Here is a 15,479-nt window from a genome sequence, read left to right as displayed (position 1 = left end):
AGAGCAGAAATTGCGCGACAATTCTGCAAGACAGCCCACAATTCCTATACTCAACATGCGCTAATTTCTTCCTCGGGTTGTAATGAATTGTATTTTACTGGGGACTGCATTCGATATCATGCGCGGTCAATCTGCTTGCTCGACCATACAAAAAGAACAGCCCCCTTCCTCGCAGGGTTGGAGCGCTACTTCCGCTCTGTGAGTGACAGCGGACTTTTGATTGACAGGCGTTGGCAGACACTGGCCGGGTTCTCAGTTTGGTGCGGGTCAGGCATGGCCAACATCCTGGTTAAGTGCGCGGTTATAGATTTGGGCATTCAGTGGGTTCTCTGGGCTGTAGCGAGCATTCTGCAAACCGAGAAGTTTTATGACTTGGCAGGTAAGTGCTTGGGGGGCGGGGCGGGTGCAAGTGACAAGAAATTTACAAACGGTGTGTCGTTTATTTTGATTTTAATTGATTTTTGCCCAGTTCTCATTGCACCTTTCTCCTCTAGTCTTTGTATTTTGGAAGACTGGACTTTGATGGGCGTTTACGTAACCATCGGATTTGTTAGTTGCATAACTTTTGTCATAGTTGGGATAAATGGTTCGTTCTCAGACTGGCAACCAGTAACTAGTGGTGTCCGCAGGGGTCAGTGCTGGGTCCCCAACTCTTTACAATCTATATTAATGATTTGGAGGAGGGGACTGAGTGTAACATATCAAAGTTTGCAGATGATACAAAGATGGGACGGAAAGTAGTGAGTGAGGAGGACATAAAAAACCTGCAAAGGGACATAGACAGACTAAGTGAGTGGGCAGAGATTTGGCAGATGGAATACAATATTGGAAAGTGTGAGGTTATGCACTTTGGCAGGAAAAATCATAGAGCAAATTATTATCTTAATGGCAAGAAACTGGAAAGTACTGTAGTACAAAGGGATCTGGGGGTCCTGGTGCACGAAACTCAAAAAGTTAGTATACAGGTGCAGCAAGTGATCAAGAAGGCCAATGGAATGTTGGCTTTTATTGCTAGGGGGATGGAATATAAAAACAGGGAGGTATTGCTGCAGTTGTACAAGGTATTGGTGAGACCGCACCTGGAATACTGCATACAGTTTTGGTGTCCATACTTAAGAAAAGACATACTTGCTCTCGAGTCAGTACAAAGAAGGTTCACTCGGTTAATCCCGGGGATGAGGGGGTGGTCATATGAGGAGAGGTTGAGTAGATTGGGACTCTACTCATTGGAGTTCAGAAGAATGAGAGGCGATCTTATTGAAACATATAAGATTGTGAAGGGGCTTGATCGGGTGGATGCGGTGAGGATGTTCCCAATGATGGGTGAAACTAGAACTAGGGGGCATAATCTTAAAATAAGGGGCTGCTCTTTCAAAACAGAGATGAGGAGAAACTTCTTCACTCAGAGGGTGGTAGGTTTGTGGAATTTGCTGCCCCAGAAAGCTGTGGAAGCTACATCATTAAATAACTTTAAAACAGAAATAGATAGTTTCCTAGAAGTAAAGGGAATTAAGGGTTATGGGGAGCGGGCAGGAAATTGGACATGAGTCTAGGTTCGGAATGGTCATGGCCCTGTGGGTAGTGGAGTGGACCCAGGGGCCGTGTAGCCTGGTTCTGCTCCTACTGTGTTCTAATTCTCTGTTAGACTTCAGGAGATGGTTTTATTCCTGTTCCTGGCTGGGGTGGAGATCGCCTTTACAGAAGGTAAGTACTGTAGAGTGATCTCCTGGAAGAATTTCGATCGCCTAGATGGGTCGGAGAGGAATTTCCCAGATTTTTTTCTCCCAAATTGGCCATTGGGTCTTTGTCTGGTTTTTCGCCTCTCCCGGGAGATCACATGGGTTCGGGTGGATGCACAGTGATAGAAGATCTGAGGTTAGGATCAGATCAGCCATGATCTTATTGAATGGTGGAGCAGGCTCGAGGGGCCGATTGGCCTACTCCTGCTCCTATTTCTTATGTTCTTATCTGCAGTATCTTGCTTTTGAGATTAAGGGGTGATTTGATAGAGTTTCATATATGAGTGGATAGGACAGTGGCCTAGAACCAGGGTACCTAGCTATACGATTAAAGGTCAGAGATTTAGATGGAGAGCAAGAAAAGTATTTTCACTCGGAATTAGTGATTGAAGGCACAGATTTAAGGCAAAAGAACCGGGGGCGAGATGAGGAGAATTTGTTTTACTCAGCGAGTTGTTATGATCTAGAACGCGCTGCCTGAAAGGGCGGTGGAAGCAGATTCAATAGTAACTTTCAAAAGAGAATTGGATAAATACCGAAGGGGAGAAAATGGCATTGGATCGCTCTTTCAAAGAGCTGGCACAGGCATGATGGGCCGAATGGCCTCCTTCTGTGCTGTGAGATGCTATGTCAACATTTAAGAATAGGTTAGAGAGGTGGTTGAAGGAAAGAGGATAAAGGGATATGGGAACAGAGCAGGCACATGGGATTGGGATAATGCTTGTTGGTGTTCCCTTTAAGCTGTGTGGCTCTGCGGTGAGCTGCAGGTCCCGCGCAGGCCGCTCAATGCCGTTATAATGGGAAATAAAACGAGCATGCGCGGTAATTTGAATGGGCCGCACACCCCTTAAAGGGGCCGCGCACGCAAACAAAAATTAGCGGGAACATTGCTGCTCGTGTGAGATAAACACCAACATGAAGGAACAAATCTTAGTGTTAAAGTGGGCATTTCTGTTCTCGTGCTCAAGAATCGCGAGGCATCTGCAGGCCCTGTCTTCTTTAAATATCGGTTTCCTATTCTGCAGCTCCATTCAGTAACATCGAGTTCACTTGTTTACAGGATCAGGGACCTTCATCCTATTGACTCACCTGAGTTACAGGTGGAATGGCACCAGTTTCCTCAGACAGCAAATACAGAGTGCGTTGGTAACCTTGTGGAGCTTGAGGTGAGAATGCAGCAGAACCGATTCAGCTAAACGTGAGCTGAGTCTCCTGCATGCTTTATTTTGACTGCAAACCGTCGCATCCAATCTTAAGAAACTAGATCTTTTCTGTACAATCACTCTTTAAAAACAGCCGTCATAAGCCAGTGTTTTATCTCTGTGTGGAATTTTCGTTTTAAGCCATTTTCTCACCCTCACTTAGTCACCCGCTGGCGCTGGCTAAGTTGGTGGATGGGTGAGCTGCTCCCGGGCTGCTTCTGCCGGTGTTGGTCTGCAATCAGCCGCCAGGAGGTGAATGAGTGGCCTGCGGGTAGTGCCCAGTGCCTGATCACCAGCTTGCCATGCTGGCATGGCCAGGACTGGTAACTCAGCAAGTGGAGGATGATGGGCACGAATCTGCATTCTGTCACTTTGTGGTAAAGTGCATTCATGCCTCAATGTACAGAGGCCTGCCCGAGTTTTTTTTTGATTTGGAAAAGAGTTTTAAATTGTACACAAATGCCATCAGAAACCAATCTTCCCAGACTGGGGATAGCGTACTTTGAGTAAGCCTTTGTTTGCCTTGACGTGGCCCTTCTATACATCGCCAAGTATCATAGAATCATAGAATAGTACAGCACAGAAGGAGGCCATTCAGCCCATCGAGTCTGCGCCGGCTCTTTCGAAGAGCAATCCAGTTAGTCCCACTCCCCTGCTCTTTCCCCATACCCCTGCCGTTTTCTTTCCTCCTTCTGTGACTATTCTTTTCATGGGAGCTTAACGGGACATTGAATGGCAGTCGGCTGCTTGGCCATGGAGAGCATCACAGCCAAGCCCAATCCTGCCCACAAATATGCGCTTTCCAGAAGGAGCCAGAACCAGAACCTTAGCTGACCACAAAAATCTAGGCCGACACACCCAGTGCAGTACTGAGGGAGCGCCGCACTGTCGGAGGTGCCGTCTTTCGGATGAGACATTAAACCAAGGCCCCGTCTGCTCTCTCAGGTGGACATCAAAGATCCCATGGCATTGTATCGAAGAAGAGCAGGGGAGTTCTCCCCGGTGCCCGGGCCAATATTTATCCCTCAACCATCATCACTAAAACAGATGATCTGGTCATTATCACATTGCTGCTTGTAGGAGCTTGCTGTGCGCAAATTGGCTGCGGCGTTTCCTACATTACAACAGTGATTGCACTTTGGCAAGTCTTTCTTTGCCCACCCCTCTCTCCTCAGTCTGAAACTGGCTGTGGTGACTCTGTTGCTGCCTAGGTTGAAATCAGCTAATTCACCACAAACCAGTGCACTTGCTCTTTGCTATTCCACTGCCGAATACGCCTGCCCTGCATGGGAAAGGTCTACTCATGCCAAGAAGATGGATGCCGTTCTGAATGCAAGCTGCCGATTTATCACAGGTTGCTTAAAACCAACAAATACCAACAGCCTATATATCCTGGCGGGTATCGCTCCCCCTGATATAAGAAGAACGGTAGCCAGCAAGAAAGAGGGACTCCGTCAAACATCAGATGAGAGGCACCCTCTGCATTGTCATACACCTACACCCAGCCGCCTAAAGTCAAGAAAGAGCTTCATGAACAGTGTTGTTCCATTACAATCAACCTCATCTGAAGCCCGCATCGCCTTGTGGAAAGACCGGCTCGCCAGTCTTGAACAACCCCCAGCGATGGAAATTTTACCTGATGAAAGCCTTCCCCCAGGAGCTAATTGCAACTGGGCAACTTGGAAGTGCCTTAACAGGCTTAGGACCGGTGTAGGTTGCTCAAAGGTGTCACTAAGCAAATGGGGATATATTCAACCAGCCCGACAACTTGTGAATGTGGAACTGAGGCACAGACTATGCAACATCTCCTGCAATGCCCATCGTTAGAGGAACCCTGCACTGTTGCAGATCTTGCTGAATTCAACAACAAGGCGCAAAAATGTGTCCAGTTCTGGCTGGGCTATGTATAAACTGTCCGTGGACACGATAAGAAGAAGGCCACAAACCAGGGATCAAGCCTGGGACCTTCTAGTCTGGTGAAAGAGAAAGAAAATGAAGTTAAACAGAAGTGTTGCTTGTGAACGGACCATCATTTCTTTGTTCTCCTTGATACTGCCTTTACCAAGTGCCAGGAAATCAGCCCAGTCTTGGTGTACTCTTTTGTGTGGACACTAAACCAAATAAACTGTAACTAAACTTAAAACATTAAATGAAACTTAACAGCTTAAATTAAAATGTGGTTGCCAGGGGTGATGATGCACTCCAGTCCCCGCGGCGCCCACCGGTCCACCGCGTGCTCCATCTCCAGGGACACCCGGGCGCGAACATAGCCGCGGAAGAGAGGCAGGCAGTCGGGCCGAACGACCACCTCGACCGCCCGCTGCCTGGACCAGTTGATGGCCACTTTGGCCAGGCCCAGGAGCAGTCCTACGAGGAGGTCCTCCGACCCGCCCGTTCCCCTCTGCACCGGGTGACCGAAGATCAGGAGCGTGGGACTGAAGTGCAGCCAAAAATCGAGGAGCAGCCCCTTCAAATAATGATAGAGTGGCTGCAACCTCACATTTGATATAAACGTGGAACGCGGACTCCTCTAGGCCGCAGGAAAGGCAGGCGACCTGGGAGTCCGTGAACCTACTTAAAACCTTATTGTACGGGACTCTGGCCTTGGTGTAATTTTAACAAGGAGCAGCTAGTATAATACCCGTGGCCGATGACAAAGGGCTGCTGCCAGTAAACGGGGAGGAACAACATCCGCTTTGAGACCTGTTCCCCCTGTGTTGAGAAAGTGGTGAAATAATGTCGGTCAGTTTACACCACATGTTCAGCTGTGGCCTCAGCATCTCACAGGCGCTAAACCCACCGTGTAAATTGGGGGTCGGGTCCCGAACAGACGGCAACTCCCTCCCTCCAGGGAGTCTCGCTCAGGGGTCCGCTCAGCTCTGGATTCAGGCTGCATTGAAACTTTTAACAGGCAGCGTTGGTGCAGAGAATTGCCCCTTTGGCACCAACACTGGCGCTGTAGTCGGGAGTGCTCGCCTTAGCAGCAAGATACCCGGAGCGTTCTGCACAACAAACAGTTATGCAATGGCTTCAGCGAGAGGAACGAAACTGTGAAGACAACGCAAGTGAAATGTCTGCGGGAGTATTGAGGGCCTTTTTTTCCAATTCCAGACTGGGCCTGTTTCTGTTCCTGCGAGTGTTAAAGGCCGGCCGGGACAGACGTTTCAATCAAGTTCGTACCAGTCCGAAAAGTTTTTTCGTTTACTGGACTATTCAAGGTGAGCATCCTTGGAAGTTTTGGGTTATCTTACACTCAATAAAACAGATTTTTAAAAATGTTTTCCCCATTCGTTTGTATTTGAAGCCCGTTCCTTTGGCTGAGAGGGTGGGCAGCAGTGGATCTTGCAGTCAGCCACCGGAGGGAACCAAGGCCTGCCTGCCCAGCCATGGGCCCTTTGCTCCCAGGTGTTTGGGGGGGGTGCAGATACTGTAGATTCTATGACATGAATCAGTCATTCATGAAAGAAAGACTTATGAAATAATACTGAGCGGCCTACGGGTGGCGCTGTCCAGGGAGAGTATAAATACTCGGGTACAGGCCCAGCTTGCGCAGGACATTCTTAACAGGAACTAGTGAAGGACACAGCTAGACCTCCATGTTGTAAAACAGTTGATTAAAGCTTTGTTTAACGCTTAGACCAAGTGCCTAGTAGTTTTCTTACGTCACGCTACACACCACGACTCAGATTAGGAACTCCGCAGAAACTTAATTTTACTTATTTAAGAGTGGGGCTTCAGTTCGTTTCATTATATGGAATGCCTTAACGTTCAAATAAAAGAGACTCACTCCAGGAGGAATGGGAAAGGCTTGATTTTAGGAACGTTAGATTTCTTACATTGGAGACCCACCATCCAGTCAGGGCTCCATCTTGCCAGGACTAGACGGCTCTGGATTAACTCCCAGACCGGACTAAAGTCGCAACTCCCATATTAAAAAAGCATAGACCTACCCTAGAACCTACAGTAAAATAAATTTGACTAATAATAATTGCATACACAAGAACGTAAGAAATAGGAGCAGGAGTAGGCCATATGGCCCCTCGAGCCTGCTCCACCATTCAATAAGATCATGGCTGATCATCGACCTCAACTCCACTTTCCTGCCCGATCTCCATATCCCTTGATTCCCCTAGAGTCCAAAAATCTATCGATCTCAGCCTTGAATATACTCAAAGACTCAGCATCCACAGCCCTCTGGGGCAGAGAATTCCAAAGATTCACAACCCTCTGAGTGAAGAAATTCCTCCTCATCTCAGTCTTAAATGGTCGACCCCTTATCCTCAGTTGACCATTTGAGAAGGACTGTGATCAAGTACCCATAGATTTTCCTTCCTCTAAGTACGAGACACAGCAGAACCCCTGGTACTATTTTAAGGAGAGTGGGGCGTTCTAATTTCCTGGCCAGTTGTTGTATGGCTGGGTGGTGAAATCTGATTTTATCACTTGGTCTCGCCAGTAAGTAGCAGAGCAGAAGTGTTGTCGAGTCCAAAATCTATTTCGTCTAGATAGTCAATACTGAGGAGGACTGCAACAAATTACAAGAAGACATTAATAAACTTGCAGAATGGGCATAAAATTGACAAATGAATTTTAAGACATAAGTTTTGGTAAGGAAAATAAGGAGGTCACATATTACTTGGAAAGTAAGAATCTAAATGGGGTGGAGGAGCAAAGGGATCTCGGAGTACAAATACACAAATCACTAAAAGTTGCGACACAGGGTAATAAGGCCATAAAAAAAGCAAACCAAGCACTAGGGTTTATTTCTAGAGAGATAGAATTGGGAAGTTATGCTAAACCTGTATCGAACCTTGGTTAGACCACATTTAGAGTACTGTGTACAATTTTGGTCGCCATATTATAAAATGGATATAGAGGCACTGGAGAGGGTGCAGAGAAGATTTACAAGGATGATACCAGAAATGCGAGGGTATACCTATCAGGAAAGGATGTACAGGCTGGGTCTCTTTTCTCTTGAAATAATAATAGAGGTCTTTTAAAATTATGAAATATTTTGATAGAGTGGATACAGAGAGAATGTTTCCACTTGTGGTGAAGAGCAAAACTAGAGGCCATCAATATAAGATGGTCACCAAGAAATCCAATAGGGAATTCAGAAGAAACTTCTTTACCCAGAGAGTGGTGAGAATGTGGAACTCGCTACCACAGGGAGTGGTTGAGGTGAATAGTATAGATACATTTAAGGGGAGGCTAGACAAGCATCTGAGGGAGAAGGGAATAGAGGGTTACGCTGATAGATTTAGATGAGGAAAGACGGGAGGAGGCTCGAGTGGAGCATAAACGCCGGCATGGACTGGTTGGGCCGAATGGCCTGTTTCTGTGCCGTATATCCTATGTAATCCTATTGGGAGAACTTAACAGTGCCGCCCTCTGGAGAGGCACTATTTATACTGTTGGTGTACTATACGGAAAGCAAGGGCTAGTGTACATATTACAGAAGTACGGGTAGGGAGTAAGCCTTACTGTGGCTGTGATGGCCATATTAATACTGCTGATTCTCTTGGGTATGTCAACTTAGCCTTCTGAACTTCCATAGGCAGATAAATTGGTGCATGTTCCTTTCCCACAATGCCAACATTAAAAAAAAAAAATACTTGCGATTTGGGCTGCCATGCCACAAGCAATGCTATACAGTGGAACAGCATTAGATGATGCTAAAATGTTGGTCGCTTGAATGGTTATTTTGGTATTCCACATCAAAAATGTCAATCTGAGATTGATAGATTTTTGTTAACCGAAGGTATTAAGGGATATGGGCCAAAGGCGGGTAGATGGAGTTAGGTCGCAGATCAGCCATGATCTCATTGAATGGCGGAACAGACTCGAGGGGCTCAATGGCCTCCTCCTGTTCCTATGTTCCTTGAAACTTCTTTGCCCAGAGAGTGGTGAGAATGTGGAACTCGCTACCACAGGGCGTGCTTGAGGCGAATAGTATAGATGCATTTAAGGGGAGGCTAGATAAGCGTATGAGGGAGAAGGGAATAGAGGGTTACGCAGAGTTAGATGAGGAAAGACGGGAGGAGGCTCGAGTGGAGCATAAAGGCCGAATGGCCTGTTTCTGTGCTGTAAAATCTATAAGTTTTGTTTCTGCTTTCTAGGTGTATGGATCTTCATAACACTCCTTCCAACACTAATTCTAAACACTCAGGAAAAGGACCAGCCTTTGTGTGTCAGAGACTATACTGGGTGGACAATCTGGGCTTTGGGCTTTGCTATAGAAGCAGTTGCAGACCAGCAGAAGTGGAATTTCAAAAGTGATGCTAATAATGTTGTAAGTGATCTTGTACTGTACTTTGAATGATCCTCGCCCCCCCCCCCCCCATCTTTTTTTCCCCTGGGGTGGGAGGAGAGAGGGTACATAGTGATGTCATTTACAATCCCCAGGATACTTGTACTACTGGTTGAAAGAAAATATTGCAGGAACTCCCTGCATCTATACAATTCTATCCTAGGACACACCTTTCAGCTACTATAGGGACTGCTTCGGTCTCCTCACGATCATGTCGTACACCGGATACTATGGCCTGGAATTTGCGGGCAATGGCGAAGCGACTGCACTCTAGCGATCTCTGGCGTGGACTTCAGCTCGCCTGACCTTTGTTTGAATGTGGCGCCAAATCAAGCGCATCTCCAGCGTCCAGCAACAGTGATGTCATCAAGCTGGCTAAGCAGCCAATCACGTTGAAGAATTCTCACAGACAGCAAACCAGGAAGTAAAATGCACAGATTCTAACTTTTTTTAATAAACTTTAGAGAGAGCGAAATAAAGATTGGGACATACACATAGGATTAAGGTAGAAGTTGAAATATCATAAACAAACTTTTTTAAAAACATATGTCATTCTTAATCATATTAATGGAAACATTTGACATTACACAAATATAAAATTTATTTTTCAGGGCCAGAACGGTTGTTCAGCGGTCAATACGCCATTAAAAACCCAGTTACACCTCTTTCAACAAGGCTTAACTTTTTCGTGGGGGTGGGGGGCACGTTTAACAGCGATTTTCCAGCGTAATCGGGGAAGTTTTCATCGTTCAGTGTGATTTCAATTGATTGCCAGCTATGGAGAATCCCACAGCACAGCTTGTGTCGGAGCAGTGAATGACTGACCGCAACATCAGGATTTCCGTGTATATTGCGCCTGCGCTAAATCCTGAAGTTGCGGTCAGTTTCAGGGGGGTAATGACGGCAAACGCTGACCGCTTCGCTGTCATTACCACCGCAAAATCCTTGGTAATGCACTACAAATTTCAACAAACCTGCCATAGCGACTGCCCGCTCTGTACTAGTCATATTGGCGCGTTAAATACAGTTAGTTGGTTTCAGTGCTGACAGCTGGTTTGAGCATAAAAATAAGACCCAAACATCAAGTCCCTGAAAAAGGGACCGATTGCTAACTGGTTGGATTATTTCCAAGTATCCATTACTCTCTATTCTCATACAAATCTGATTTTTTTTCTCTACAGTATAAAAAGTAACCGTCAGAGTTAGTTTAATGACACTCTCCAATTCGAAAATCTGAAATACTGATGGAAATTCAAGCAATTTGCAACGATTAGATGCAGAATTTCCAACCTGCTCGTTTCACGTCCGATTATACTTTCGAAAACTGCCGAATCGTCATGGTAAAAATTGCAGCAGCGATGTTTAGATTCATTAGCCTAATGCCAGGGTTCTAATCATAAGTTGTCCTACTGGACAGGGTAGCGTTAAGGTTTTTGCAAATAAAATGAGTTATCGCTAACTGCATGACATTTTGGTTCAGTGGGGCAAGGGTAAATGGAGAAGACAAACAAAAGGACATGTTCTCGCAAGGATTTCACAATGTTGCCATTTCCTTTCATCAGGGCAAATTCATTCGACATGGACTCTGGGCTTACAGTCGTCACCCAAACTACCTGGGAGAAATGCTTCAGTGGACTGGCCTGTTCATCTCTGCTTCGACTGTAATGAAGGGAGTGGAGTACGTCAGTGTGCTCTCCCCAGTATTTCTGTGGTTCTTGCTTACCCACGTAAGTGGGATTCCGATACTAGAAAAGCAAGCAATGGCGAAGTGGGGACACGATCCTGCTTACCTTGAATACGTCCGGGACACTCCGGCCCTGTGGCCATTTAAATTTTAACGTGAGTTTCCTTCTCTTTCCGCCCCCCCCCCATATTCCGTGAGAAAGGTGCAGATTTTCAGGTAGAACTAGAGGTCGAGGTTTCTTGTATTAAAAGCCGATATGTTGCAGGTATCCCAATCATTCAGCTGCCGATCCAAATACCTTACTTGAAACTCATATGGTTACATTTCATTTTGTAACCCCGCTGTGAGGAGCGATGCAATGATGCTCGTGATTAGGGGGAGAGAAGTTTCGTAACTATGAGAATTTTTTTCCCTTTCCTCAATTTCAAATCGCTTTGGAACAAAGAAAGTTACTTGATTTGAAGTTAGTAGTTTTCAGTGTGAGCTACCCAAAGGAAAACTTATAATTCTTAATATCATACACAGTATGTCAGCCACGAGCACATAACTAATCGTTGGCTGCAATTTTCCCTCGAATTTTTGTGTTGGGCTGCACTGCCCCTTTAACAGGCCCATTCAAAATTCCCCGCATACACGGTTTTTCCCTTTAAAAGCTGGCACGCTGACTGCCCGGGACCTCCAGAGCGCTAGTTGGCTGTAGACTTTCCTTATAATGAACCATTTCTCATCCTTGTAAGTGATAACCTTGAATTATAGAGTCATAGAGTTATAGAGCACGGATAGAGGCCCTTCGGCCCATCGTGTCCGTGCCGGCCATCAAGCCCTGTCTAATCTAATCCCATATTCCAGCATTTGGTCCGTAGCCTTGTATGTTATGGCATTTCAAGTGCTCATCCAAATGCTTCTTAAATGTTGTGAGGGTTCCTGCCTCCACAACCCTTTCAGGCAGTGAGTTCCAGACTCCAACCACCCTCTGGGTGAAAAAGTTCTTTCTCAAATCCCCTCTAAACCTCCCGCCCTTTACCTTGAATCTATGCCCCCTAGTTATTGACCCTTCTACTAAGGGAAAAAGCTCCTCAGTATCCATCCCATCTATGCCCCTCATAATTTTGTACACCTCAATCATGTCCCCCCTCAGCCTCCTCTGCTCCAAGGAAAACAAACCCAATCTGCCCAGTCTTTCTTCATAGCTGAAGCGCTCCAGCCCTGGTAACATCCTGGTGAATCTCTGCACCCTCTCCAAAGCGATCACATCCTTCCTGTAGTGTGGCGACCAGAACTGCACACAGTATTCCAGCTGTGGCCTAACCAGTGTTTTATACAGCTCCATCATAACCTCCTTGCTCTTATATTCTATGCCTCGGCTAATGAAGGCAAGTATCCCATATGCCTTTTTTTACCACCTTATCCACCTGTTCCGCCGCCTTCAGGGATCTGTGTACTTGCACACCCAGATCCCTCTGACCCTCCATCTTGCCTAGGGTCTTACCATTCATTGTGTATTCCCTTGCCTTGTTAGTCCCCCCAAAGTGCATCACCTCGCACTTTTCCGGGTTAAATTCCATTTGCCACTGTTCCGCCCATCTGACCAACCAATCTATATCGTCCTGCAGACTGAGGCTACCCTCCTCGCTATTTACCACCCTACCAATTTTTGTATCATCCGCGAACTTACTGATCATACCTTTTACATTCATAGCCAAGTCATTAATGTAGACCACAAACAGCAAGGGACCCAGCACCGATCCCTGTGGTACCCCACTGGCCACAGGCTTCCAGTCACAAAAACAACCTTCGACCATCAGCCTCTGCCTTCTGCCACTAAGCCAGTTTTGTATCCAATGTGCCAAGGCACCCTGGATTCCATGGGCTCTTACCTTCTTGACCAGTCTCCTGTGTGGGACTTTATCGAAGGCCTTACTGAAATCCATGTATACCACATCCACTGCGTTACCCTCATCCACACACGTAGTCACCCCCTCAAAAAATTCAATCAAATTAGTCAGACATGATCTTCCCTTGACAAAGCCATGTTGACTATCCCTGATTAATCCTTGTCTCTCCAAGTGGAGACTAATTTTGTCCCTCAGAATTTTTTCCAATAATTTTCCTACCACTGATGTTAGGCTCACTGGCCTGTAGTTCCCCGGTTTTTCCCTACTTCCCTTCTTGAATAATGGTACTACATTAGCGGTTCTCCAGTCCTCTGGCACATCCCCTGTGGCCAGAGAGGTCCTGAATATATGTGTTAGAACCCCCGCAATCTCTTCCTTTGCCTCACACAGCAGCCTGGGATACATTTCGTCCGGGCCTGGGGATTTATCCATTTTTAGGCCTGCTAAAACCGCCAATACCTCCTCCCTCTCGCTGTTAATATGTTCGAGCATATCACAGTCCCCCCCGCCCTATTTCTATGTCTACATCGTCCTCCTCCATAGTGAAAACAGATGCAAAAAATTCATTTAGAACCCCTCCTACATCTTCCGGCTCCACACACAGATTGCCACTTTTGTCCCTAATGGGCCCTATTTTTTCCCTAGTTATCCTCTTACCCTTAATATACTTATAAAACATCTTAGGATTTTCCTTTATTTTGCTCGCCAGTGTTATTTCATGGCCCCTCCTTGATCTCCTAATTTCTTTTATAAGTATCCCCCTGCACTTTTTGTACTCCTCTAGGGCTTCCTCCATCTTTAGCCTTTTGTATCTGCCAAAAGCCCTCCTTTTTTTCCTAATCCATTCCCGTATATCCCCTGACATCCAAGGTTCCCTGTGGTTTTTGGAACCACCCTTGACCTTTACAGGAACATGTTGCCATTGCATGATCTCAATCTCCCTTCTGAAAGCCTCCCATTGCTCCAATGCAGATTTTCCTACAAGTAGCTGATCCCAGTCCATTTTGGCCAGATCCTGCCTTATCCTATTAAAATCGGCCTTCCCCCAATTTAGAACCTTTATTTCCAGCCCATCCCTGTCCTTTTCCATGGCCACCTTAAATCTCACCATATTATGGTCACTGTCACCAAAGTGCTCACCTACTAGCACTTTTTCCACTTGGCCAGCCACATTCCCTAGAATTAGGTCCAGTACCGCCCCCTCTCTTGTCGGACTTTCTACATGCTGGCTCAAAAAGCTCTCCTGGATGCACTTTAAGAATTCTACACCCTCTGAGCCTTTCACACTTTGACTATCCTAGTTAATATTGGGGAAGTTGAAATCCCCCATTATTATTACCCTATTATTTGCACATTTCTCTGAGATTTGCCTACATATCTGTTCCTCTATCTCCCCCTGACTGTTTGGAGGCCTATAGTACACTCCCAGCAAAGTGCTTGCCCCCTTTTTGTTTTTAAGCTCCACCTATATGGCCTCATTAGAGGAACCTGCTAATATATCATCCCTCCTTACTGCAGTAATTGACTCCTTAATTAATATTGCGACACCCCCTCTTTTACCTCCCCCTCTGTCTCGCCTGAAGATTCTGTACCCCGGAATATTGAGCTGCCAGTCTTGCCCCTCCCTCAACCATGTCTCCGTGATAGCAACAATATCATACTCCCATGTGTTTATCAACACCTTCAGTTCATCCACCTTATTTGCAAGACTCCTTGCATTAAAATAGATGCCATCCAGCCTTGCCCTTATATATTTGCCCTGTCTACCAAGCTGACTTGTTTTTTTCTCTATAATTGGCAGCACATCACCCCCTATTTCAGCTCCCCTCTGTATCCCATCCCCCTGCCAAGTTAGTTTAAACCCCCCCCCGGAATTCTTCCCCGTGAAAGAAGCACACCAACAGCTGGGGGTACAGGGGAAGAGCAAAGGACCAGCAATGGAATAAAGACCACACGAGACATCAAGGAGTGAATTTACAGAGTCTGATCCTTGAGGAATTACTACAAATTTTGCTTGCAGTTTGTTCCTTGAACCATTTCAGTTAATTTTAGGCATTCGTTCTATATTGTAGCTGGGTTGCTCCATTGTTGTGAATGGCCTCTTGTAAATGATCTTGTGCAAGTATAACCTGGCAAGGTTTCATTTTACAAGTGAGATGTGCCCAATGGGTTATGAGAATTATCCTCTTGTGATATTACGGTTTGAAGTTCAACTGTTCAACAAAATAAACTTTTATAATGCAGCCTCATTCGAGAGACTTTTTACTTGTGCTCAATGTAAAAGTCAGAAACTGTTTCCACTTGTAGGGAGTCCAAAGCTAGGGGTCCTAAATCTAAGATGGTCACTAATAAATCCAATAGGGAATTCAGGAAGAACTTCTTTACCCAGGAAAAAAAACATTTTTGGCAGTTGACAAAATGTGCAAATGCAAGACATTCAGCACTCAAAAGGGTGAATATGCGTCGTTTCATTTCAGTGATGTGGCTAAACACTTGCTTTGGGTGTTTTTAAAAAAAATTGCAGTTCACTGATGTTGCGACGAGTTTACTTTGAACATTCTCCCTTTTTGTGAATCTGATTGCACGTTAGGAAGTCAAGTCGTCAAACTTGCATGGTGGTGAGAATGTGGAACTCGCTAGCACATGGAG

The 15,479-nt window shown here is 45.8% G+C and overlaps 1 protein-coding gene across 1 annotated transcript; it reads left to right on the top strand.

Moving 5' to 3' along the window:
* Nucleotides 1–214: 214 nt before the first annotated feature.
* LOC147097011 (uncharacterized) lies at nt 215–15,073 on the top strand. The gene is made up of 5 exons (XM_085972738.1): nt 215–379; nt 2,800–2,905; nt 6,053–6,159; nt 9,061–9,233; nt 10,814–15,073. Exons 1-5 carry the CDS (start codon nt 274–276, stop codon nt 11,087–11,089), a joined length of 768 nt encoding a protein of 255 aa, XP_085828864.1. The 5' UTR covers nt 215–273; the 3' UTR covers nt 11,090–15,073.
* Nucleotides 15,074–15,479: the final 406 nt, after the last annotated feature.

This window comes from Somniosus microcephalus, chromosome 33, assembly GCF_052327205.1.
Source record: "Somniosus microcephalus isolate GS21.2 chromosome 33, FLI_Smic_1.0, whole genome shotgun sequence".
NCBI classification, from domain to species: domain Eukaryota; kingdom Metazoa; phylum Chordata; class Chondrichthyes; order Squaliformes; family Somniosidae; genus Somniosus; species Somniosus microcephalus.
This window is presented reverse-complemented; position numbering and strand designations above follow the sequence as displayed.